At 33.8% G+C, this 25,023-nt stretch overlaps 1 protein-coding gene across 7 annotated transcripts in view; it reads right to left on the minus strand.

Annotated features, from left to right (window-relative positions):
• Positions 1–24,065, minus strand: part of CFAP206 (cilia and flagella associated protein 206) — a 29,075-nt gene extending 5,010 nt beyond the window's left edge. For 2 of the 7 annotated variants that reach the window (XM_023534827.1, XM_023534823.1), the window contains exons 1-11: positions 23,897–24,065; positions 22,341–22,453; positions 21,639–21,722; positions 19,044–19,134; positions 17,456–17,644; positions 16,501–16,659; positions 15,179–15,387; positions 8,144–8,263; positions 6,705–6,903; positions 4,999–5,139; positions 2,822–3,015 (exon numbers count right to left, since the gene is read on the minus strand). In XM_023534827.1, coding sequence (XP_023390595.1) covers positions 2,822–3,015; positions 4,999–5,139; positions 6,705–6,903; positions 8,144–8,263; positions 15,179–15,387; positions 16,501–16,659; positions 17,456–17,644; positions 19,044–19,134; positions 21,639–21,722; positions 22,341–22,448 — 1,494 coding nt within the window. In that variant the 5' untranslated portion in view covers positions 22,449–22,453; positions 23,897–24,065. Of the gene's footprint in view, positions 1–2,821; positions 3,016–4,998; positions 5,140–6,704; positions 6,904–8,143; positions 8,264–15,178; positions 15,388–16,500; positions 16,660–17,455; positions 17,645–19,043; positions 19,135–21,638; positions 21,723–22,340; positions 22,454–23,693 lie in introns of all 7 variants that reach the window. The other 5 variants (XM_023534825.1, XM_023534826.1, XM_011367379.2 and 2 more) reach the window with 5 other exon arrangements.
• Between the last annotated feature and the right edge of the window lie 958 nt (positions 24,066–25,023).

The following is a 25,023-nucleotide window of genomic DNA, read 5'->3' on the forward strand; positions in this document are numbered from 1 at the left end:
ATTAAACAAGACATAAAACAAGAATGGTAAATTACACATTAAAATGAAAAACTTTTGTTTATCAAAAGACACCACAAAGAGAATCAAAAGATATGCTACACACTGCGAGACATATCTGCAAAACATTATCTAGTGAAGAATTCACATCAAAAACATGTTTTTGAAAAAAACACCTCCCATAGATCACTAAGAAAAGACATGTAATCTACTAGAAAATTGGACAAAAGACATAGTCACTTCACAGAAATACATAGTTTAGGAATATATACATGAAAGACGAAAGACAAAGAATAAAAAACACTAAATCCATAAAGTAGTTACTAATGTGGAGAAAAGAATGAGATTGTTAAGAAGTATATAGGGGGCTCTGAGGTACTTGTTATCAAGGGCTGGATACACAAGTGTTTTTCATTGTTTTTATACAGTGATACATTTTATATATCCTTTGGTTTATATAAATATTATACAATTAAAAATTAAAAGTTATTTATTTAAAATGAGCAGGACATATTTTCCCCATGTAATGTTTTCCTTTTAGCCTTTTAGTTTTATTTCATTAGAATTGATATGTAAGTGCTTTTTAAAAAAGTTATCTTACTTACTGTTTTAAAAGAAGGCAGAGTATAAAATATAACTAAAACCATTAAATTTTATTAAAGCATAATTAGTGAAACTACTAATGGTAAAAAAAAAAGAAAGAAAACTAAGCAAAGAGTACTTTTTATGTATGGGACAACCCAATCTAACAAACGTATAAATTCTCCCACAAATTATTTTATTATTTTAATGCAATTCCAGTTAAAACCCAGGAAGACTTTGGGGGGAAGTTGAAAAATTCATTAAGAAATTTACACGGACATATAAAGATCCATGCATAAGTGTCTAAGACAAGTTTGAAAAAATAAAAGGATAAAGGGCTTGCCCTCTCAGATAAAATATTTACAGAGTAATAGCAATTTTAAAAGTATGGTCTCAACATAGAGATAGACAAATAGGCCAGTGGAACAAAATTAAGAACCTAGAAATAAGCCCATTTGGTATGAAAATTGTTAATATAATGGGAGTAGCATCATATTCAGTGGGAAAACCACAAATTCTTATTAATGATGTTAAGAAAGCTGGCTCATTACATGAAGAAAAATAAAATTAGAATTCTTTATTATCTCCAAATGGACTAAAGATCTAAATGTAAACAGAAAATTAAAACAGGAGAAAATATAAGTGAATAATAAGACAATAAAGAATTTCTAAAACAAGACTTCAAAAAGCACACATTTAAGATAAAAATTAATAGATATGACTACATTAAAATTAAAGATATGTCTTTGATGAAGAACTCAACTGACAAAGCTAACCAAGAGGTAACAGACTAGGCAAAAGATGTTTGCAACTTTTTTAACTGATAAAGAATTAATATTTAGAACAGACAAGGAATTCCTGCCAATCAACAAGTTAAAGACAGAAATAGTACAGAAAAGAAAAAATTGGCAAAAAGTTTTGAATAGTTGATGTAAAGAAAGGGAAATCTGAATGAGTAATAGATGTAAGAAGATATGCTGAACTTCACTATCAGAAAAGAGTACAATAAAACAATGAGATACCATTTTAAATTCATCGCATTGGCAAAAATTATAAACCCAGGTAATAGCAAGTTCTAGCAGGATTATGAGTAAGGAGCAAGCCTCCTAGACTGGAGTTAAATTGGTCCAATTATTTTGAGAGTAACTTCTCAGTTGAGCCAAAAATTGTAAGCCTACAATTTGTTCACATACAGAAGGATACTAAATATACCAATCTCTCTCCACAACAGAAGGAACCTGGAACACTCTGGAGAACTGCCTCATCCAAAAAAAGTGTCACAGCAATAGACTGGTAGCACTTTGTTAGAACAAAAGAGCCAACCGCACTGTCCAGGGTTTGACCACCATGCCGCTCCCCAACCACTTTGTCCTTAGCTTGTTCCCAGTCTTCTTGCCAAAATATTCAGACTACCCTCTGTGCCGCACAGATACCAGCTCGACCACCCTCTTACCAGTCACTGCTTGGGGCCCTGCCAACCTGGTCAGTTGTACCCAAAACCACTTGCTTCATAGTCAAAATGTTGATAAAAATAACAACAACAACAATGATAAAAAACAAACAAACAAAAAACATTTTAAACCACTCTGATTTGTATTTTAGTGAGTTTAAAAGAAAGGAACTGAATGAGAGAGAAAAGACAGAAAGAGCAATTAAAAGCTGAACAAAAATGAGAAACAAAGAGGAAGAAAATGAGAAGAATATACCGCAGTATATGCAGGCAGGGATTTTTATGTTTTGTTCACTGCCAAATCCCCTGTGCGAAGAATAGTGCCTGGCACATAGTAGGTGGCTCAGTAAATATCTGTTGAATGAACTGACAAATAGGCACAGACATACAAAGAAACATGCCTTCTGATCCATTTTGTGGCCTTTCAGACTTGCAATTTAAACACGTTAAATTATTTTACAATTGAGTATAAGTTATCACCTATGTTATCTGTGTCGAGCTCCTTCAATTTTAGATAAGAAAATGCTGTCCTTTCAATTATTTATCTAAATGTAGTCTTTCTGTTTCAGATTTTCCCAGTCTTTATCAATTTGATTCCTAATCTTGTTTTCACTATTTGTGAATTTTTTTAGTTTCCATCTTCAGATGTGAGTCTCTTTCAGTAAACCTGTAAAGGCCTTCATCTGACCCCACGTCTGTCTGGAGTTAGAAACCAATCTACAACAAAATATAATTTTTAAATTAGCTATACTTTTAGATATCACAAATTCTTAAAATACTGATCCTGCTTACCTGAGAATATGGAATGAGGGTTTCAAACTGTTGATGAAGTTCCAGTAGCTGAATTAATTCTGCATTTTTTTTGGCCTTTTCTTTAATTATATCAATGTAATTTTCAGGGTTTTCTGCAAATGAATATGCAGCATCTCTGTTATTGAAAGTGTAATATTTTTCTTTATGTTTCAGAATTCCAATTGCTGGATTTCCTAAAAATTAAGAAAAGGAATTGAATGAGCTATGAAATATTAAGTGATTCTGGGTTTGTAATACAACCAGAGAACCATTTCCTATATACTGCATCTTTAACATATCACTTATGTTTTTATTTTGCTAAAATGTTACAATTAGCAATGTTATACATAATGTTAAATTATATTTTATGTGAAATTCAAATTAAATTAACTACTTTTATATGTTTTTATTTTAAAGTATGATTTTATATAAAGATATTTCACTATCCAGATATAAGGTGCTTAAAAATCTCTTATGAGTAGACACTTAGTCATCTGGCAGGTTTTTCAATTCTCCTTAAACTAAATTACTGCATAAGCACTGTTTTAAAAATAATTCTATAAGAACTACAAAAATGGGACATCTTTTCCAAAATGTAAGTTTCCATGTTAGAAAGTATTTCCCACTGTGAAAAGATACTATGTAAAATATGGATTATTAAATATCCACATAGTTTATGGGAATTATATAAAAACAGTAATACTGTCTTACTTATTTGCTCTTTCTTTATGCAACAAATATCTACTGACCCTGTTCTTGGCACTGAGGATATAGAAGGAAACAAAGTCCCTGCTCTCACCAAATCAACACATAGCCATAGGCCAGAGAGTGATCAGTGCTACAGAAAAATAAATAAATAAAGTAGGTTAAGCACACAGTGAGAGAAAGGAGAATGAGGTTGATATTTTAAACTGGGTTATCAGGGAAGGCTGAATAAAATGAGGTACAAGATATGTATCTGCTAGGGGATAGAGCTTTCCAAGTAGAGGGAATAGCAAGGGCAAATGCTCTGAGGTGAAAAATGGGCTTGGAATGTAGCTAGAAGGCCAGTGGGGCGGGAATAGTGAGCAAGGGAGACAATGGTAGGCCAAAAAGTCAGTCAAGTCATCTGAAAAGGACCACGTCTAGGGAGGGAGGGAGGGACAGAGGGAGTGAAAGAAGAAAGAAGAAAAGGAGAGAAAAAAGGAAAGAGAAGAAAACAACCATCTATATTCCATTGCTTTTTAATTCTTCATGGCTCTTGTTTTCTCCCCAGAATCAATGACCTTCACAGAGGCCTCAGAATACTATTTTCTCAGTTCTCTATAGTAAATAAACCTTTTGTTACCGCCAGTATGAAAAATCCAATACCACAAAAAGTGAGTCAATTTGTCTGTTCTCTAGTCTGCATACACACAATCCCAATAACTCTTTGCAATGAAAAAATAACCAACTGTGAAATATAATAAAAGAAATAAAGGAAATAAGAAAGAAGAAAAGCAAGGAGAAGCTTCATGGTGTAAAGTAAATAAGAAACAAGCTTGTCAAACTGTTTTTATTCTAACTCTCGTCAACTTCTTGTTCTTTCCTAATTCACATCGAATTTTTTGAATAATAACTTAATTCATCTCAATTTCTGATTTACTATTTGTTTTGGAGAAGCTCTAGTAATATCAAGAGAAATTTTACTTGACAAGAAATTGGACATTTCCTTAGTGTTATCTGCCTTATACAGAAATCCTGATCTATGTTAGTGGAATATAACCATAAGTGACAAAGAATATTTTTAAATAAACTTATCAGTCAAATTGGTGTTGCTCTTTCAAGTAACTGAAAATGGCATATTTTAGAAATGTCACATAACATTTCTGAAATCCTTCACTGGGCATATAAGTCAGCCCTCATTTATGTTACTACAACATCCATATTTATGTTACTACAACATCCATATTTCATTATATACACATTCCATCATTTATCGCTTGTATTATAATTTCTTGTTTATGTCAGTCTACTGGATTATACTCTGAGTACTTGAAAGACGAACGTTTCATCTGAATCATCTTTATAGCTTCTTTCATAATTCACCATCAGATCCCATAAATTTTTTTAAAAATGTTTATGTAAGGGACAACAACAGCATTTCATTTAAAGAAAATATTGGGGAAGGTAGAGCAATATTATTTCCAATGATATACCTGGAAGGAGAAGACCATCTGTTGTAGCAAATGTGTAAGGACAAAATCCACGATACTGAATTAATAATTTATCAAAATTTGCCGTTGTTTCTGGGAAAAGCCATTCTTGTTTCCTGAAATCCACCAGATGTACTTTATCTTCTAAAATGAAAAATGAGGACAAGACAAATTATTCAATGAGAAGAGTAAACAACTCAAGGAAGTGAACAGAAGAGACTGGCTGGTATGTGACTAAAACAGAGAAAGATCAACTTTATTCAATGTGGTGTAGTTTTTTATACTAGCTTGCAAGATACTTTAAGACTGTTGCTTCTGGAAACAGTTGAGAATGTTCTGAGCAGAAAGGAAATATATCTTAGTAACAATTTTGATAACAAAGTCTATAATTTGTGTTCCTCACACTTAAAAAGAAATTCTTCCTTGTGTTGGTTGGCTTCCCTATTTACATTTGATAAGGAAATAGACAAAAAAATTTTACACAAATAAAAACATGCATTTATAAAACATTGATCTCCAAGGTTCTTAGCTTTCGTAACCCTACCACACTTCTGTGTCTGGCTCTCTATCCAAACAGCAGAAACCACAAATGACCTGGGGCTACAACTAAAAGTAAATACATACTTTGGAGAAAACAAACCTTTGTTCTTTTTCCTGATACACCTGAAAGCCGTGAACAGTTACGACATGTGGCTATTGTAAGTTGATTCAGAAGAACATTAGGTCTCCCAGTTCACTGGAGCAGTATCTTGGTAAATAGCGCTCTAGTGAATATGAAGTTCTGATGTATGGTGGGAAACAACATGTCTAAATCTAAGCTGCAAGTAAACTATCTTGCTGATATGGTTAAGTTTAATATCTACTGCTGAAGTGACTTTAACTTTTCAATTTCATTTAGTAATTACTGTTTTAATAAAATGAAATCAGTAGGAAAATCTTTAACTGGAAGCATGCTTTTAAGTCTCTTCGATTTCATTTTCAGATTTTATGTATTCTAATGGTTTAACTGAATGGAAACTGCTGCTACATTTTTATTTTCCACTTTTAGAAAAATAGAATTTAAAAAGGAAACTTAGAGAGTAAATTATCTAATTTCATTTTCAGGAAAAACTTTCTTTTTAGGCAACAACTCAAGTCCTAGACTCTTATTTTGGCATTTCTCATGAATTTTAAATTGTCTTTACAATAGGAGAGACCAAAAAAGTAAAAAGAAGTGTGTTAATAAAAACATGCTTTCAAGAATCAATGCAGCTCTTAAAGGGTCTAAAATAAGCTTAATTAATTTTACAAAGATAAAATTTATTGATTTATAAATGTCAACCTGCATCTGAGGCAGGTATGTGGCAAATAGTATTCCAAAGAAATAGAGCTTTATTTGTAACAAATACAGCAAAGTAATATCCTTTTCTACTATAGATCAATAATAAAAATTATTGAAACCACAATAGAAACTCATTAAGCACAGAAAATCATTGTTAACCAAAACACTAACTATAACTTAAACAATGGTTATTGCTGGATAGTAAGATAGGTATTCAGTTTATATTTATTCTGTTTTCCACATTTTTGATAATGAACATTATCTTAAAATCAAGAAAGATGTTTATTTAATGCTTTATCAGAAAGATATAATATGAAGATTTTAAAACAAAACAGTAACTTTATTCCAGAAATAATTTTAAGAGAAAATAATGAATGATTTCTATTACCCATGTGTTCTTTTATTCTACACACATCAGTTTTCACAGTCACTTCTTCAAGAAGATCTTGAATTACTTTCTCAGGAAAGAGTACTTCATGAGTGCCCAGAAATCGCTCAAGGTGAGCAGTTAAACTACTGAGGACACTAATCAAAACACTTTCATCCTGAAAGCTAGTCCACAGATTAGAAAGTGAAATGAAGATGGGCTGAGGAAGAGAAAAAATGTTCAAAATATAACTGTTTAATAAAATTATAAATCACTGTTGCCTTGAAAATAAATATAATTTGTAAAGAAATTAATTATTACTTAAGACAAGTAAAAAGCCTCATGAAGTTAGACTCCAGATAGAAATAGGACTCATAAACTATGAGAAAATAAATTCGTATTTTATTTCAAAGCATTTTATTTTGGTATGATTGTTATAAAGTTAATTTACTCAAAACAAAACAAAACAAAACGAAACAAAACAAAACAAACACCAATACATTTGATTGCCTGGCTCCATTTCCAAACAGCAGACATGACAAATGACCTTGTGGCTACAATTAGAAGCGCAGGCATACTTTGGAGAAAATAAACCTTCCCTCTTTTTTCCTGACAAGCCTGAAAGCAGAAAGATTCATGGGTGCTTCACTTCAGAAAGTCAATGGGAAAATATCTTCTTTTTAAATAAAATGCTAAATATGATTCATTATAATTAGATTTATCTGCCTCAATCATGATTTAAAAGAACATGAGAAGTCTAGCAATATAGCTTAGGGCATGTTTTGTGAGCTGCAAGTTAAAGATTTTAGGTCAGTGAGCTAAAATGATTTTTTATTTTTATTAAAGGTCACTGACTTACAGATCAAACAAATAAAAAAATTAATCAGATCCTACTTATAAGTGAAACAACTTAGCCCTCAGTTTCTTGATTTTTAAACCCAATATTGGGAATGATCATGAAAAATTACCAGAGCCTTAAAATGTTCTATAAAATACTGCATGTGCATTTTATACCTCCTTGGGGCTATCGGATTTTCCATAAGATAGTTCAGATAATCAGAAAAGTCGAAATAAGTGCAGGCCTGGTAATCAAAGTGATTATTATCTGTCTGTTCACAAGTTGCAACAGCATTTTGGTGAAGGCAATTTCTAACCAGCTACTGTGAACACATTTTCAACACTGTACTATGGATTATTTTTGTTGCTATAGCTAATAGCGACATTATGGTTATTATTATATATATCTGCATTTCCTTTAGTAGCAAATGCCCACCAAAAGAATTCACTCATCCAACTTATACTATTACTACAAAATAACTATGAAAAACAAGATCAACTTGTACAAAACTAGCATTATATTCTTAGTAATTAAATAATTATAATTACTTCCCATTCAATTTTATAGGACTCAAAAGTACACTCACCCTTAAACAAGGTCAAAGCTGATGACAAATACTTACAAAGACTTGTGATGTTGGGACTGCTGTCTTCGATTTTACAATCATTTTTAATTGTTCCAGTTGGGCTCCTAACTGCTTTGTCATCATTTCCACTTCTTGAGCACAGGTAATTATATCTGACTGTGAAGGCAACATCGTTCGCATTAATATTTTTATCATTTCACTACAAAAGTCATTGTGTTTTAATCCCTACCTGCTCCCACATCTCCTGAAGGTAAGCTGAGAACAGGAATTCTGTTCTCCATGGTATCCCCAACATCAAGAACAGTACTGGCATATGAACGGTGCTTCAGAAATAATTGTTGGATGAATAAATCTTTTGAAATACAATAGCTATACTTTTTCTCAAATGTATACAGGTATTCTTTGATATTTAATTTAATTGCATTCCTGAGAAGTGGATCCTATGACACAGCTTTGCATAGCTCATTGTTTTCCCATTCATCAATGATAAAATTAATGAGTTATTCCCTAGAAAACAATTTTGATACCAAGATTTTTTAAAATTACATTCAAGAATGTAGAAAATCTTAAAAATCACAGCATTGGAAGAAAATGATATATTTCTGATACAACAGTAATCTGAAAATAAGGTGCTAAATGCTGAATCTGAAATAATTGCTAATATTTATTGTTACTATATGCTAAATACCATATTAAATACTTATGAGTACAAAAAGGGATAATTACAAATAGGAAAACCAAGGTATAGAAAGGTAAGTAAATTGCCGAAGGATGTACAGCTAGTCAAAGGTAGAATCATGGTTCTACCCCAGAGCATGTGAGCTCAGAGCCCAGTTCTTACCCATTATACTGCACTGACTAAGATATGATCAAAAATGGTGATGGTATGTGTTTATCAGTACAGTACAAAAGAGTGACATTTACTCAGAGAAAAAAAGTGCATTTGAATTTTCAGGTAGCTATAGCCTAACTATATGTTATATGAGACTATTTTTAAATAAATATAATTACTTCATAAGAAATATCAAATGTCATTACTGTATTTTAACTAAGAAAATTTTTTATTCACAAGTATAACATGAACTCTCTTTTAATTTTACCTATACTACTCTTTAGACATCTCCTCTCCTCATTCTCCCATATAATATTATCTATCCTATCTAATGGGCCTCTTGTCTACCCCACAGTTTTTCTCTCCCTTGTTCGTTAGTTTTGTTTTAGGAATCAAATACAAAAATTTAGTATTTTTTAGATTTGTGCAACAGCCACAAGAAACAAATCTGCATAAGTTATCCAAAGAAAAAGTTATATTCACCATATAACACTTCTTAAAGCCCATAACTGAAGATACTCTAGACCTTCTCCCCTAAACTATGTTTGTAGGGTCCATTATAGAATAGATATGCGGAACTTCTTGATTTTTCCTGATAATGACCTAGAACAATCACTCTTTACATTTTACCAAAGAGAACTTGTTTATAACCATGTACAGGTTTTAGTTGTATAGTTATTTAGTTGTATAACTAGAAAGATATTCTGTGCTTATGGATTAACATAATTAATATTGTTAAAATGCCCATATTTCCCAAAGTAATCCCAGATTCGATGCAATCTCTTATCAAAATCCCAATGGCATTTTTCATAAATGCAGAACAAACAATCCTAAAACTTGTATGCAATCACACACGCACAAAAAAAAAAAAAAACCCAAAAAGCAATCTTGAGAAAGAACAACAAAGGTGGAGGCATTACTCTTCCTGATTTCAAACTGTATTACAAAGCTATAGTCATCAAAATGGTATGGTACTGGCATAAAAACAGACATATAGATCAATGGAAAAAAATGGAGAGCCCAGAAAGAAACCAAGGTATATATGATCAATTAATTTACAACAAAGGAGGCAAGAACATACAATCTTTTCGATGAATAGTATTGGGAAAACTGGACAACCATATGCAAGAGACTGAAATTGAACTATTATATTACACCATTCACAAAAGTCAACTCAAAAGTGATTAAAAACGTGAACATAGACTTAAACCCATAAAACTTGAGGAAAATATAAGCGGTAAGCTCCTTGATGGTGGTCTTCACAATGATTTTTTTGGCTTTGACACCAAAAGCAAAGGCAACAAAAGCAAAAATAATCAAGTGGGACTATATCGAACTAAAAACTTCTGCACAGCAAAGGAAACATCAACAAAATGAAAAAGCAACCAACCAAAAGGAGAAAATATTTTGAATCGTGTATCTAATAAGAGGTTAAAATTCAAAATATTTAAAGAACTCATACAACTCAATAGCATAAAAAAAAAAAATCCAATTAAAAAACGAGCAGAGGATCTGAATAGACATTTTTCCAAAGAAGACATACAGATGGCCAACAGGTACATGAAAGTGTTTCACATCACTAATCATCAGGGAAATGCAAATCAAAACCACAATGAGATATCACTTCACAAATGTTAAAATGGCTATTATCTAAAAGAAAAGAGATAAGTGTTGAGAACATGGAGAAAAGGAAACACTTGTGCAGTATTGTTGGGGATGTAAATTGGTGCAGCCACTATGAAAAACAGTATGGAGTTTCCTCAAAAAATTAAAAATCGAACTATTATATGATCCAGCAATTCCATTTCTGGGTATGTATCCAAAGAAAATGAAAACACTAACTAGAAAAGATATATGCATCTCCATGTTCATTGCAGCATTATTTACAATAGCCAAGACATGGAAGAAACCTAAGTGTCCATAAGTGGATAAATGAATAAAGAAAATGTGACACACACACACACACACACACACACACACATACACAATGGAATATTATTTAACCATAAAAAAGAAAGAAATCTTGCCATTTATGACACGAATAGACCTTAAAGGTATTATGTTAAGGAAATAAGTCAGACAGCAAAAGGTAAATCTCATATGATCTCACTTATATGTGAAACCAAAGGAAAAAAGAGAGAGAGAGCTCACAGTTACAGAGAAAAGATTGGTAGTTGACATAGGTGGGGGTTGGTGGTTAGGTACAATGGGTGAAGAGGGTCAAATATTAAAAAATGTCTGATTATAAGATAAATAAGTCCTGGGGATGTAATGTAACAACATGGTTATTATAGTTAACAATACTGTATCATATAATTGAAAGTTGCTTAGAGAGTAGATCTTAAAAGTTCTCATCACAAGGAAAAACAACCTACGCATGGTGGAGGATATTAACTAGATTTATTGTGGTGATAATTTTGCAATATATACAAATATCAAATCATGTTATATACCTGAAAGTAATATAACATATGTCAATTATAGCTCAATTTATTTTTTTAATTATAGCGCAATTTTAAAAGCCTGTTTCTCTTAAGAGTATCTTTGATGATACAGTAAAAAGTATTAATTTTATTAAATCTTAATCTTTACACAGCTTTTTACTAATCAGAGTAATAAAATGGAAACATATAAAACATTTCTACTGCATATTAAAATGTATCATTTTCTTGAGGAAAACACATGATTGAATTGTGAGCTGAACTATCCTCCTGTGCTCAATACAACACCATTTTTACCTGAAAGAACAACTGACAAACTGTTTTTTGAGCCTTATTTGGCAGATATTTTCTTGAAAGTGAATGAAATGAGTCTGTCACTTCAGAAAAACAATATTTTTTGTTGCCAGTGATAAAATTTACATTTGAAACATTTGTGTCTGCCACCATGAACCTGACAGCATCCTAACAAATATATTTCTAATTGAGATTTTTGGTGAAAAAATAATAATAATAAAGTTAGTCCTCTAAGAATGTTAGCACTTAAAAAATGCCTTTTCAGCTTTTTCTCTTTAACAAGGCCTCTGAGCAGTTTCCCAGCAAACGCAGAGATGCAGATCTTCGTGAAGACTCTGACAGTGAGGTCGAGTTCAGTGACACCACTGACAACATCGAAGCTAAAATCCGAGACAAGGAAGACATCCCACCTGGCCAGCAGCATCTGATTTTTGCCCGCAAACAGCTAGAGGACGGCTGCACTTTCTCAGACTACAATATCCAGAAAGAGTCCACCCTGCACTTGGTGCTTCGTCTGGGGGCAGCATCATCCAGCCCTCCCTCCGCTAGCTCGCCCAGAAGTACAACTGCGACAAGACGAGCTGCCCCAAGAGTTACTCCCACCTGCATCTTTGTGCTGCCAGCTGCTGTGTGTGTGTATATATATATACATATATATACATATATGTACATATATGTGTGTGTGTGTGTGTGTGTGTGTGTGTATATTTCATGATACAGTAAAAAAAAATGCTTGGGGAAAGCATGTGATCTCAACATGTCTTTCTCCTTCCCCTTCTACCCCCTCCCACCCACCTGCCCCCACTTTTTTAACTTATAAGTACATCATAATTTCTTCCATGGACAGTTTAAAACAAGTCTAAAGCAAACAGAAATTCTACCTGATTTTTTTTACTTGCATCATCAGGAAAAATCAAGAAAGTCCTGTGTTGTATATTCTGTGAATGGGCCCTGCAAACATAGCATGGGGGCAAGAAATCTACAAAAGTCTTGACTTATACATTTTAAGAAATGTTATGTGTGAAACGCAACTTTTATTTGCACAATAACAATAAGTAGCTTTCTCTCTTTGGTGACTGCCTTGTACTTCAAAAGCCCGCAGAGGATAGAATTGTTTCCTCAGCTAAGACAGTCAACAAGACTGTGATCACCCTTCCAGAATATTTGAATTTGTTCACTGCAGCAGATAAAGTCTTGATCAAAAGACAAGAAAATAATTCACTATCTTACCCGGACTATAATTGAATTTTTAAAAATGTTTACATAAACGGATTATTTGTAGCTTTGGTAAAACAAAATTCTCCAAAATCAAAATCAATACTTCAAAAAATCAAAACATCTGTTCAAATAATGTCTTTAAAAATATTCACAGGTTTCATAGATAAAGTCTCAGCTAAACATAAATTCACATATTTTATAACCTAGAGATAATACTGATTAAGCCAATAATCAACTTTAACGGTAATAATCAACTTTAACGGTAACTAAGGTAGATTGGTGAGGGAAGATTGGATAGTTAAAAAAAAAAAAAAAAAAAAAAAAACACTGATTAAGCAGAAAAGAGTCAGAAGGTTAAAAGAACTCATCCTCACCCTAACTGAAGTTAGTACGAAATAGTCACGAAGAGTGCTGACATCAGAAAATTAACTTTCTCAATAATATGAGCAGCAAAGAGTTTGGAAATGAGATATTGTCTAGAAAAATAAGAGCTCTTCAGCTTGTGTGCCTGCCCGAAATGAAATCAGAGCTGTTGTGCTAAAGCCCTAACAATGATGAAGGTAATAATAAACCTCATCAGCGGCAGTGTCTTCACCAACTTACTGAGCTCTTACTCTGTGCTGGGCACTGTTCTATCCTATTTACATAGTAGAGATTCTCAATAACCCCAAATGTGGAAACCAAGGCTCAGAGAAGTTAAACAGCTCCTCAAGGACACAGATTTAGTAAGTGGAAAAGTTAGGATTAGAACCCACGTGGTCTGGTTGCAGAGCCTATACACATCACTTAAACACTGTCCCTCTAGTTCTGAGAGTGAGAACTCCAATGAGAATTGAGGACTTTAAGCTAGCTGGCTGAATATGATTCATGATTGAATGCTGTGAGAAGATACTGTATAATGAACAATGTTCTCTACATCATCCTTACAGTATGTGTGAGTTTCTCAAGGTTCTTTCTTATGATATTCCTTGTAAATGCAGATGATGAAAGAAAATGTGAAGTTTATTCCTATGGATCTGTATGCCCTTCAAGATAAATTGATTGTAAAATTCTCTTAGTATCTGACTAGTTACCTAAGGCTAATAGCCATAAGTCAAATTTAGGGGAACATCCACCCTAAAGATTGATTTGGTTTTGAATAGTTGATTTAGAATCCTCCATTCTGAAGGCAATTAGATAGTAGGTCATTTGTGAGGACCACTCTTAGTTGGTCGCAATGAAGACATGTCATCTGGATATTCATCTTTCCATTCTCTACGGTGGCAATAAAGAAAAGAGACAGATGAGTGCTTCAAAAAGTAATATCAAGTCATTAGCATACCAGCTCAAAAAAAGAGAAAGGACTGGAACACATCCTGTTCTATCCCTCAAGACACTAGTATTCACTCATATAAAAGGTGGTTTCACTGGCCCTCAGTCTCATGGTTATTGGAAAGCAGAGGCTGTGTAAAGGTAAACAGTGACCAGTGGGTTGGACATGTTAAATAACTGAATGGGGGAATCCTGTTACAATGTATACATATATAAAATCATCACATTGTACATTTTAAGTATCTTATACCTTTGTCAATTATACCTCAATAAAGCTGGGGGGGGGGAACCCTAAAAGCAAAAACGGTGACCGGTGAGAACACAGCTTGCTGTCATGACATCACCAATAAGCTATGTTCCCTGGAACTCTAGGGTAGCATGGGTGAAAAGGTCCCCCAATTCTTCCATCTAAACACCTGTTTTATATTTTTAGGATTCTGAGTAAGTTTCAGTCTGAAAGGGCTCTACTACTTTTTTAAAAAATTCAAAATCACCACTTTACCATACTTTTCAACTCTGGGGATAATGTTTAGCTTGTTGATTAGATCTAAAAACATCAGAAATAAAAATCTTTTCTATCAAATTTTACAATATGAATAATTATATAAAAATTAATGAAATGTCAACTACCTGCCAAACAATATTATATAGACATTTGTTCTGAGTGTAAACCCTACAGTAGTATTACATACACATACTACTGCTTAACTACAGCATCTAACAATCATACTACTGAGTATTAAAGAGAATCAACAGGTATAAAATCAATTCCTACCAACACATTTTCATTAGAGTCAAAATCCAACTTCCCAATATCTATATTAGTTTCTGGTCTTACAGATGCAACATAAACTGGGCAGTTATTAAAGTTGGCTTCTTTATCAATGCCCTAATTCTACCTTTTGTTTCAGCCCCCATAATATCTAAAGAGGATGCATTCTATGGAAAAGGCCAGATTTTATGACATTGACTCACCAATATGATCTGAAGGAAGATCTCATACTGTCGCACATTATATAGTGCTTCTTTTAACATGTATGGTTGTAGCTCCATACTCATGAGTGGGTTCTTTGTTACTTTCTCAAGGATGGCTGTGTAGCGGTACGCCTGGTCCTGGGCAATCTGAAGTTGGGAGTCAATGTGCTGAGTGATGGCTGGGATCGCTTCATGTATAATAGCTGGCACTGTTTTTTAATGGTATATGAAGAGAGACATGAAGAAATTTTAAAAGAATTAGGAAGAAAAAGTCTAGAAAGTGGTCATATTTTGAGCATTAAATTGAGTTAATTTTTTCCTCAATTAAATTAATAATAATGAGATATGTGTTTCATGGGTCCCATGCCATGAAAAACAGAATCTCCCACCCAAAAAAGAAAAACCTGTCCAAACTAAAGATACTGTCAGAATGATAACCAAAAGATAGAGCAAATCAGCTTTTGCCACTAAAATACAGAAGAGCCTAAAGAATCGATGGGATTCAGTATTATGTGCTATTGACCAGGTGCCTCTGGAAAAGCCACTCTCTCTCTCCTTCTGTTTATTTTCTTCTCTATTTGAGAAAAAGAAGAAAAGTGTGCAACTTAAAAAATTCATTGGAATACTGAAAAATAACAAAATGGTCTAGTAAGACAGGGAACTTTACAAAAAAATGGTAATTTGACTTTTTACAACAGTTTTTAAAATGCAAAAAGTTACCTTACTGTACTAGATCAGTGATCTGGTAAAAGACCCTAATCCATTATCAGTCGGTCTATACGCACTAAACTCATAAGGAAGTAACTTCTACTGGTAGGTCCTTGATTAAATATTTCATAAGTACTTTCAGGCTTATAAATAATGAGTGCATTAAGTCTATTACAGCATAGTAAATGCTCCAGAATTTATAGATTAGCAGATATCTCCTCTTGGATCTTTTCATTCCATTAACGGCATCGGAAACTGTTTTCTTTTCAAGGTAATTTTTTTTTTAATCACTGAGCTTTATTCCCTTTTGGTTATTTGGAGTAAACGATTCAAAGCCCAGTGAATGGGGGATGTCGGCTTCTGGGCAGTCTCTCTTATATCTTTCACTGATTTACTTTCCCATCTAGCTTCATGATACATAAAATTTAAAGTCTTGCCCAGGCAAAATTAAAAATTACTACACGTTATGAGCAGTAGTTGCAACTAAAGTACAGTCAAAACTGCAAACCTTAAATCTAAGAATGCTGGTGGTATGTTGGCTATTATTTTCCTCACTGTGCAAGTTAAATTTTAGACCTGCATAACCTATAGAATTATCCTAATGATATACCTACAATCATCAATGCCTTCTCCTCCCTTTCCGCAGTCTCGGTTAAATAAACGAATTCCAGTAACAATCATGGAAAGTTCTTTCAGCTGGTGTTCTTTGTCCTTCTTAGAAAGAGTTAGAAATGTCCCAAGCTCAGCCTGAGGAAAAACACTCTGTAGGGCAGCTAAAATCAACCACGAAAAAAAGGACGACAAAATGGCAGAATAAAATGATCAGAAGTCAAATCACAAGTTTCTTTCAGTAGAAAATTAAAAGGTCTGTCTTTATAGAGTTATTTATATGACTTTAAATTTCTGACACCTGATTACATAGGAAAATTTATCATATATCAAAGCTAGGCTACTGAAATAATATCAGTGCCTTGGGTCTATTTTTAATAATTAAGCATCCATCAGTAATTTTTGGCAATGAGCTTTAAAACAAGCTTTCCAATTACTCTGAGTAGCAAAAAAAAAAAAAAAAGCTTTAAAATAAATATGGAAGAAAGCCATAGGAAGGTTAGAGACCTTGTCTGTCCTTTGTCTTGAAGGATGAAAGCGGGAAAGTATTTCCTGAGGATAAAACAATGTCCTTTTCCATCATCCACTTTAGGTGACAGACTCAACTTCTTTCATCAATACGAAATCTCCCTTTCCAGCAGTCCCCATTCCCCAAGCATCCTGGTGCCCTTCATCACACTGCCAATGTTTCTCTAATGAGAAGTAAATATGTCCCTGGATATTTACAGCTCTAAGAAGCTTAACAATATTCATATTCCAGAGGTGCTACTTGAGTTTTAGAGTTGATTTAGGGTGTAAAAGGATTCTGGGTAAGTTTTAACCTCTTATTTGTGCTGATTTTTCTTTTTCTCCAAATGAAAATGAAATTTCAATCTCGAATACTTGTAATTGAGCACATTTTGTAAGATACAATGTTCACATATTTCTACTGATGGAATGCAAATTGTGTATATTTTTTACCTGTTGCCTCTCTGACAATCTTGATATCTGTTGGGGATCCAAGTCCAGAGCGCAGTAATACATAGCTGACCACCTTTCGGTAGAGGCTTTCCAATTCTTCTCTAGCACATGCTCTGTTATCTGTGATTTCTCTGCTAACAGAACTTAATCTAGACTCCAGGACCCGGTGATGTTCTTCGAGAAATTCTTCTAAAATTGGTAAAGGACAATGTTCTGTATATTTGATACTTAGAATTCTCACATAAGAAAGTAGGACCAGAGAAAAAATGGCTTGGGTATGGCAATTCCACTGCATGAAACTAAGTATTTTCTTAAGATGTCATAATAAACAGTGGCCAGCAGGTAACCTCAAGACAAAAATCTAGTGGGAAAAATCTATTACAGCAATTTAAATGGTGCTTTAAGACATAAGACTTTAAATAGTTAATCCAAACAGTAATATCAGAGGGCTAAAACCTCCCAATTAAGCAGAAAGTAGACAAGACAAAATATATACATTTTAAATGTATATAGTATAAATATATGTACTGTATATGTACACATATAGCATACATATAGACGTAGTATAAATACTCCTGTTCAATTATGTGTATGTCTAAACACATATAGCATACATATAGATGTAGTATAAATACTCCTGTTCAATTATGTGTATATCTATTTTAGTTCTAGATAAATTTCCTTTGAATAGCATTGCTGATAATATGATGTTGCATCAAAATTGTATCCCTCTCCCCTTTTCCTGTCATATGGTGAGGTCTAAGCTTAATTGTGGCAGGAGCCACAATTTGCCAGCAGCACAATTCTTGCAACTAACTCAACAAGACACCTCATTTTACTATTATAATAATTGATATACCAAGCATGCACAGTTCATACCTATAATCTTACCATAAAAACAGCAGAACTTTTTGCAACTAAAAAAAATCTAAATTATGTCATCAATTGCATTATTTTTGCTTTAAAATTTCATGATTATTAAGGAACAAAACAAGATATGTTATTTCACTTATGAAACATAATTCAAAGTTCAATACATACAGAGAAAAAAGACAATGAAAATTATCAAATGGTTAATAATAACTGCATTACAGTAGGGCAGAGGCAGTGTAGTCTACAGAGGAATTTATTTTCCTTTCTCTCTTGTTTTCCAGTTTGTCTTTGACATATGCATTAAACTATTTACGTAAGGAAATATGTTCTAAACTTAAATTTACCATCATTCATTTCATCTTTGGGTAGTTACATAATTTAAGTAAGCATTATGAGTTAACATAAACAAAGAACAAAAAAATCAGCAAATTAACAAAATTTAACTTCAGTGGACTGAAGTTGTTTTAATTTCTAATTATTATGTATTAGTGGTATAACAACTAAAGCACAATAGACTTGGAAACATAATTATTATGAGGATAATAATTAGAATTTACTTTTGACATTCAGAAAAACCATTGGTGTTTTCTAACATTATTATATTCTTCAAAATTGAAAAAAATTTCAAGATAGACCAAAAATTGTTCCTTGTCAACTAAATGAAGCTATATTACCTTAATACAATATGAATCTTTTTTAAAAGCTTATACGTTACCTCTACTTGTATAATTCATATCAAAGTAGACTTGCATCTTAATGGTGTCCAAGGATGGATTTTTACTGTCCAACAGCCGACTCACACAAAGCTAGGAAAGAATACCCCATGAATACTTAGTTTCTAAAATGATCAGAAGTATTTTCTATTTTTTTATTATTATTTATTATTATTATTTACATCTATAGTGCCTGGTCTCCCTAGGTGGTCTCCCATCCAAGTATTAACCAGGCCCCAACCCTGCTTAGCTTCCCAGATCAGACATAGGGCTTGTTCAGGATGGCATGGCTGTAGACCATGGATCATGGCGCCACTGGGATGCGAACCCAGGGCCTTCTACGTGTAAAGCAGACGTGCTAACCACTACACTATAGAACCACATCCAGAAGTATTTTCTAAAGTTATTTTCAAAGCAATAGTTTTTGATATTTATCCATTGATAACCCCTCTTATTATTTTTGTCTTTGAGGACTTCATGCTTTCTAATTTATCCAACCAACATTATTTATTAAGTAATAAGTATTCCCATGAGTTAACCAATATCACTATACCCAGGCAGCTAATAGTTTAGTTGAAGGCAAGATACTTGAAATTTTGTTTAGTCTATGCTGTCTGAATGTGGGTAAATGTTTTATGAAGCTTTTACTCCAGTCTAGAGCTTTCTAGAGTTGCTTGTTTCTACTTATTTGAGTCTTAAATACTCCTTCTTAGCTGATGCTGGAGGTCACACACATTATATAGAAAGCTGCCGCAGCTATACTCCTCTGCACACAAAATTTCTCTGACTCTGCCTCTTGTTTCAGAATTTCTTCCTCTGGTCTGTTTTCTCCTATTTTTCCCCCCACATGAATGGCTCATCCCCTTTCTCTGCTTTGCCCCTTTAGATTAGATGATCAACCCAAACTTTTATTTTCTTCCTTCCTTTCTCCTGTACTCCCCAATTCCACTCTTTCTTGTCTTACCCCTTTGGCTTTATATCTTTATATGCCCTCATCCCACCTCCTCAGTGCTAACTCTGCCTTCCTGGGAGGAGGAAAAGAAAAATGCAAGAGTGAGGACTAGACATTTCGTCTTTATGGAATCTGTGCACCTGGATTCTTCCAGGTGGAGAATACTGTTTTAAATACAGACTTTACAAAGATCAGCTTGTCCACGTGATTTTAATTGAGAATAAAATGAGACAAACTTTGTCACTTGATAATTAATATCAAGTCATATTACCAGTCATATTACCTGTCATATTAAAAGTATATTGACCTTGATTTTTTTCCAATTCAGTTAAATTAGAGGAAAAAGGAAAAACTCTTCTTAAGCCATGAAAAGGAGAAAAACGTATTTTATGCTTCTCCTTGATTCTCCTCCATGGCTTTCCAATAAAATTTCTGACTATCGATCATTTTCTCTATTGCTAATAATGGGTTTTACACCACATTTAAAATCAGCACAGAGAGACCCAGTTTAGGTTGCCCTGGAGAATCATGGCATCTCTACTGCACAGTCACCCCAACATATTACCAAGCTCAGGCTTCCAAAGCTCTTATTGCTCCATCTAGCATCTGTAAATAGACACGTGCTCCACTATGTGAATTGCTGGCTATGAGAGAAGATGAGGATGACAAAAATTTTCTCTGCCATTTGTTTAAGCACAAAAAATACCCATACACAAGTTGGGAAAGCTGGCTTCGAGTCTTTTGAATAAAGAAAAAAATTAAAATCATTAAGCCTGGGAGAAATAAAAATGTTGAAATTTTAGGCAATACATTTAGGAATATTTATTAAAAAAATAAATAAATATTTAAGCACCTAAATCTAGTGAGTTGAACTTAAAACATATGAAAAAATTAATGAAGTCTAAATTTCCTGCTTTCTCTAATTTAAAACTGGTTTTCAGGCACATTTGATTTCTAACTATGAATTATTTTACTTTGGCTTCAATTTTTCCTTTAGAATTGAAAAACCACAAATTACACTAAATCAATAATTATATGAATTTTAATTTAGTACTATGTAATTTGACAGTATATGACAAGTCAGTTAATAATGTTCCAAGTGTAACATTCGATTAATAACAAAATGTCTCTAAAATACTGTGGCCAACACTGCTACCAGCCAATATCCACACCTCTTCTTCCTTACTAACAATGCCCCAATTTGGTTTAGGGCAAAGATTCTTTCAGCTAAAACAAGAAAAAATAATGTCCCAGGCTAACTGACAATATCATTTTAGTCAATAAACATAAGCAGAGGGGAGGGATTCTAGGAAAGCAATTATTTTCCAAATAGAAAGTGAGAGACCCAACTGGCACACACATTTTGCTCTTTGCCCTTCCCACTTATACCTGCCTCAAGGTGGAATAGCTATCTTGTGACCATGGGATGAAATCCATATGCACGATGGTGACCCAGTAAGGCAGAAAAAACAGCCTATGTACCTTTGGACTCTGTTTTATGAGAAAAAATAAAACACTTATTTCTTTGCACCACCATCTGGTGGGGTTTTGTTTCATGGAGCCAAAGGCAATAATGACTGATACACATATTTTATTTAGAATTGTGAATAAATACTTCAAAATTTGAGAATTGTCAGATAATCACCTTAACAAGTTTCTGCACATCACTTTTTATGAGAGTTCTATCCATGTTAAAGCCATTACTTGGATCCAGGACAACAGCTTTCACCTGAGAGTAGGAAAGAGTCCATTAAGTAATTTTATTTCATATTATTATGAAATTAGTTTAATATGTTTCTATTTTTTCAGCAACTGCCTCTTGATTACTCAGGGGTGAATTATTCAGCTGACTTTCTTACTACCCAACTCATCAGCACCTTCATTAGAGGTTGAAGACAGGAAGCAATAAACATAGAATTTGAATATGGTGTTAGAAAATTATATAGAAAAATAGTTTGAAAGCAATGGCTATATTTTAGATTGGAAAAATGAATATTTTACTGTATTTTTGTTATGTATTGTTAAACCAAAAGCAAAAAAAAGTGAGACCAAGGCAATGAGCAATTTTTACAACAGTGAACAAAAATACATGTTATAAAGACTCTGACACAGGACAACATAATTGATGTTTCTAAAACCCATCAATATCTTCTAAGTCAGTCTCTATAAATCTAGAACTGACATGCTTTATAGACTTTTTAAAAACATTTTTGCTAACTTGTTTGATGGTCTCGAGGTTTTCAACTGAATAACATTTAGGAAAGCTTTACAAAATTTTAAGATGAAAATGGGCACCACTTAACATTTTTTTAATTAAGCAGTAATTCAGAAAAATATTCATTCTTACCATAAAAGCGACCAGAGTTTCAGAAACGATGTCTCCATGGGCTGCACATTCTTGTCCTATTTCTCGAATGATATTCTTTATAACACTTTCTGCCTGAGTGGGAGGCATTCTGGCTAAATAAAACAATAAATGGTATTTTTTAAAATTGTATTTATATATTTTTTCTTCTTTAGATTTCCACTATTTTATTTGTAAAGTCATAATACTATTTATTTACTTTAATACTTATTAGCATCAAAGCCCCCTCTTGTTTTCACTGGTTAGTTTTATACTTATTAAAATTAAGGACTTTGTTGACAGAGAGAGCAACTGGGACTTCAAATGATTGAAACATTTCCTCTTTATTTAAATAATGGCAGTTACTAAAATTACATTATAACATGATATTTTTAAATTTAAAAAAAAAAAAACCTAAACAGTATGGGGCAGGGAAGTAAAATTAATGAGAAACCCTATCCCATCTGTGTAAGTGGGAGAGTACAACTTAAAAAAGAAAATGCTTATTCTATCACATTCACTAAATGACCTTTCGTGATTTTAAGACTCTTGGAAAACAATTCTTGCTAGGATCATCGAAATTCTCTTTCCTGCACATCCAAGTTGGAGTTTTAGGCTCTTAATTAAAAGCATAAAAACAAAACATCAAAACACATTATGAGAGTTATGCATCATGGAAAAAAATGAATTCCTTGGTTATTAATTCCATTTACTATAAACCAGGAAAAGGTAGGTTTTAATGGTTATGGAGTTGCCTGATTTTCCTGAGTTATCAGTAACTGAGCACAGGTGAACTTAGCATGTAGAGAACAACAAAGGCAAACCCAGGTAGATAAAGAAAGCTAACTCCCAGCATTATTAGTGTTCAGGCAAGGTAGCATTTGGTGTTTTTTGTTTTTGTTTTTGCTTTTGTTTTTCAGTAGAACCAGATTGTCTGGGACCCATTGTGACCCGACCATATTCTAGCAGAGACCTTGGCCATTTGCTTCACCTCTCTGTGAGGCGGTATCCTTATCTGAAAAACACAGATACGATTACTACCCTCTTCTCAGAGTCGTCGCTAGGACTAAATGAGTTCTATATATTTCATGGTTAAAATTGTTCATGGCATAAGGTAGGCGCTTAAAATAACAGCTTGTAACAAGACCTCTAAGAATGTTAGCCGCGCATATCTGTGCGCGTCCGTGTCTCTATGCGCGTGCGCGAGCGCTGTCAGGGTCTTTTCGCTGGGTGGCTATTGACTTTCCTCAGCACCCTCCCCCGCCCCACTCTCTGAAGCACTAATTGTCCAAGTTCTGGCCCTTTGTGGTGCGAGCAGCGCCGAGCAAAGGCAGGAAGGAGAAACAGAGGTCTGACCTGCGGACCTGGGCGCCTTCGGATGGAAGCGACCGCGGTGTCCGCTCCGCAGCGGCGCAGCGGGAGGAGTCCTGCCTGACAGTTAAGACTCGACCAGGCCAGACCGGATCCTCCAGCGGCTGGAGCTTTGCCCGCCGCCCCGCGCTCGCCTTTTCGCGGGGTACACGTTCGGCTCAAGGCCGTGAAACCCCAAGTGGGCTGACCTTGGCCGGAATCGAGAATAAGCGTTGTGTTTATTCGATTCCTCTCAGGTCTTTGCCGAGGCCTTCAGGGCAGCTGGTCGCGTAACCATGGAGATGGAACGCTAGAGACTGAAGGGGCGGGGCCAAGGCATGGGCGGGGCCAAGGCATGGGTGGGGCCAACCTTGAGAATCTTTTCCGCAAAGGTGAGCGGGAAGAACTGTAAAAAGCAAACAAACAAAAAACACAAAGGCTCAAACCTCAGGCAGAGAAAGGCAGATTCATTACACTTAAAGGTTAAAGGTGTCAAACGCAAGATTTCTTAAACAGGGCTATTCACTTGCTAGCGTGGGAACCTATAGGTGTTTAAAGAAAGGAGGGTGTTGGGGGAGGGAAGGAGCCAGTTCAGAGAGGACGGTAAAACCGAGCGGTTGTATCGATGAGAAATGGAACTCATATGAAAGTATCTAGTTAAAAAAAAAAAAAATCTAGAAAGGAACACAGTTTAATTTCATGTCCTATTGTCAAAGGTAGTTCGTAAGAGGATGGTCCAATATGCTAGAAGAGAAAACTGCACATTCAAAAAGTACGTGGTAAAGACACATCTGTGCATGGAGTTGGGATATTGAGGTTTTGTACCTTAACAATAATATTCGTTAGGCCCGCCTACTGACATGAAAGTATGAAACAGGATTAAACTGGTATTAGAAGGAGAGCATCAAACAAGTTTTATTTTTAAACAAGGTACTGCCAATAATTTTTCTCAAATTGCAAATAAATATACAGAATATACTTTGCTTAAGGACATTACCAGATTACTAGAAAATAAATCACAAAAATACACAAGTCATAAGATTTTACTTATTTTCCCTTCTAGAAAAATTTCCTGGAATGTGGATGAAGCTTGTGCAAAAATAGATGTTTAGAGTAGCAAGATACATAATAGTAAAACATTAGAATTCTAAACACCTGATATTTAAAGAATGTTGATTAAAGTGAGATATTAGGCAGTATTAAAAATAATGTGAACAAAACCCTTAAATGTATGTCATACTTTTAAAAAGCCAAATATGAATTTCACATACAGTATGACCTCAATTATATTCATATACACACATGTATATTGAAAGTATATAAGTCAGTTTACCAA

Source organism: Pteropus vampyrus, unplaced genomic scaffold (genome assembly GCF_000151845.1).
Source record: "Pteropus vampyrus isolate Shadow unplaced genomic scaffold, Pvam_2.0 Scaffold133, whole genome shotgun sequence".
NCBI lineage: Eukaryota > Metazoa > Chordata > Mammalia > Chiroptera > Pteropodidae > Pteropus > Pteropus vampyrus.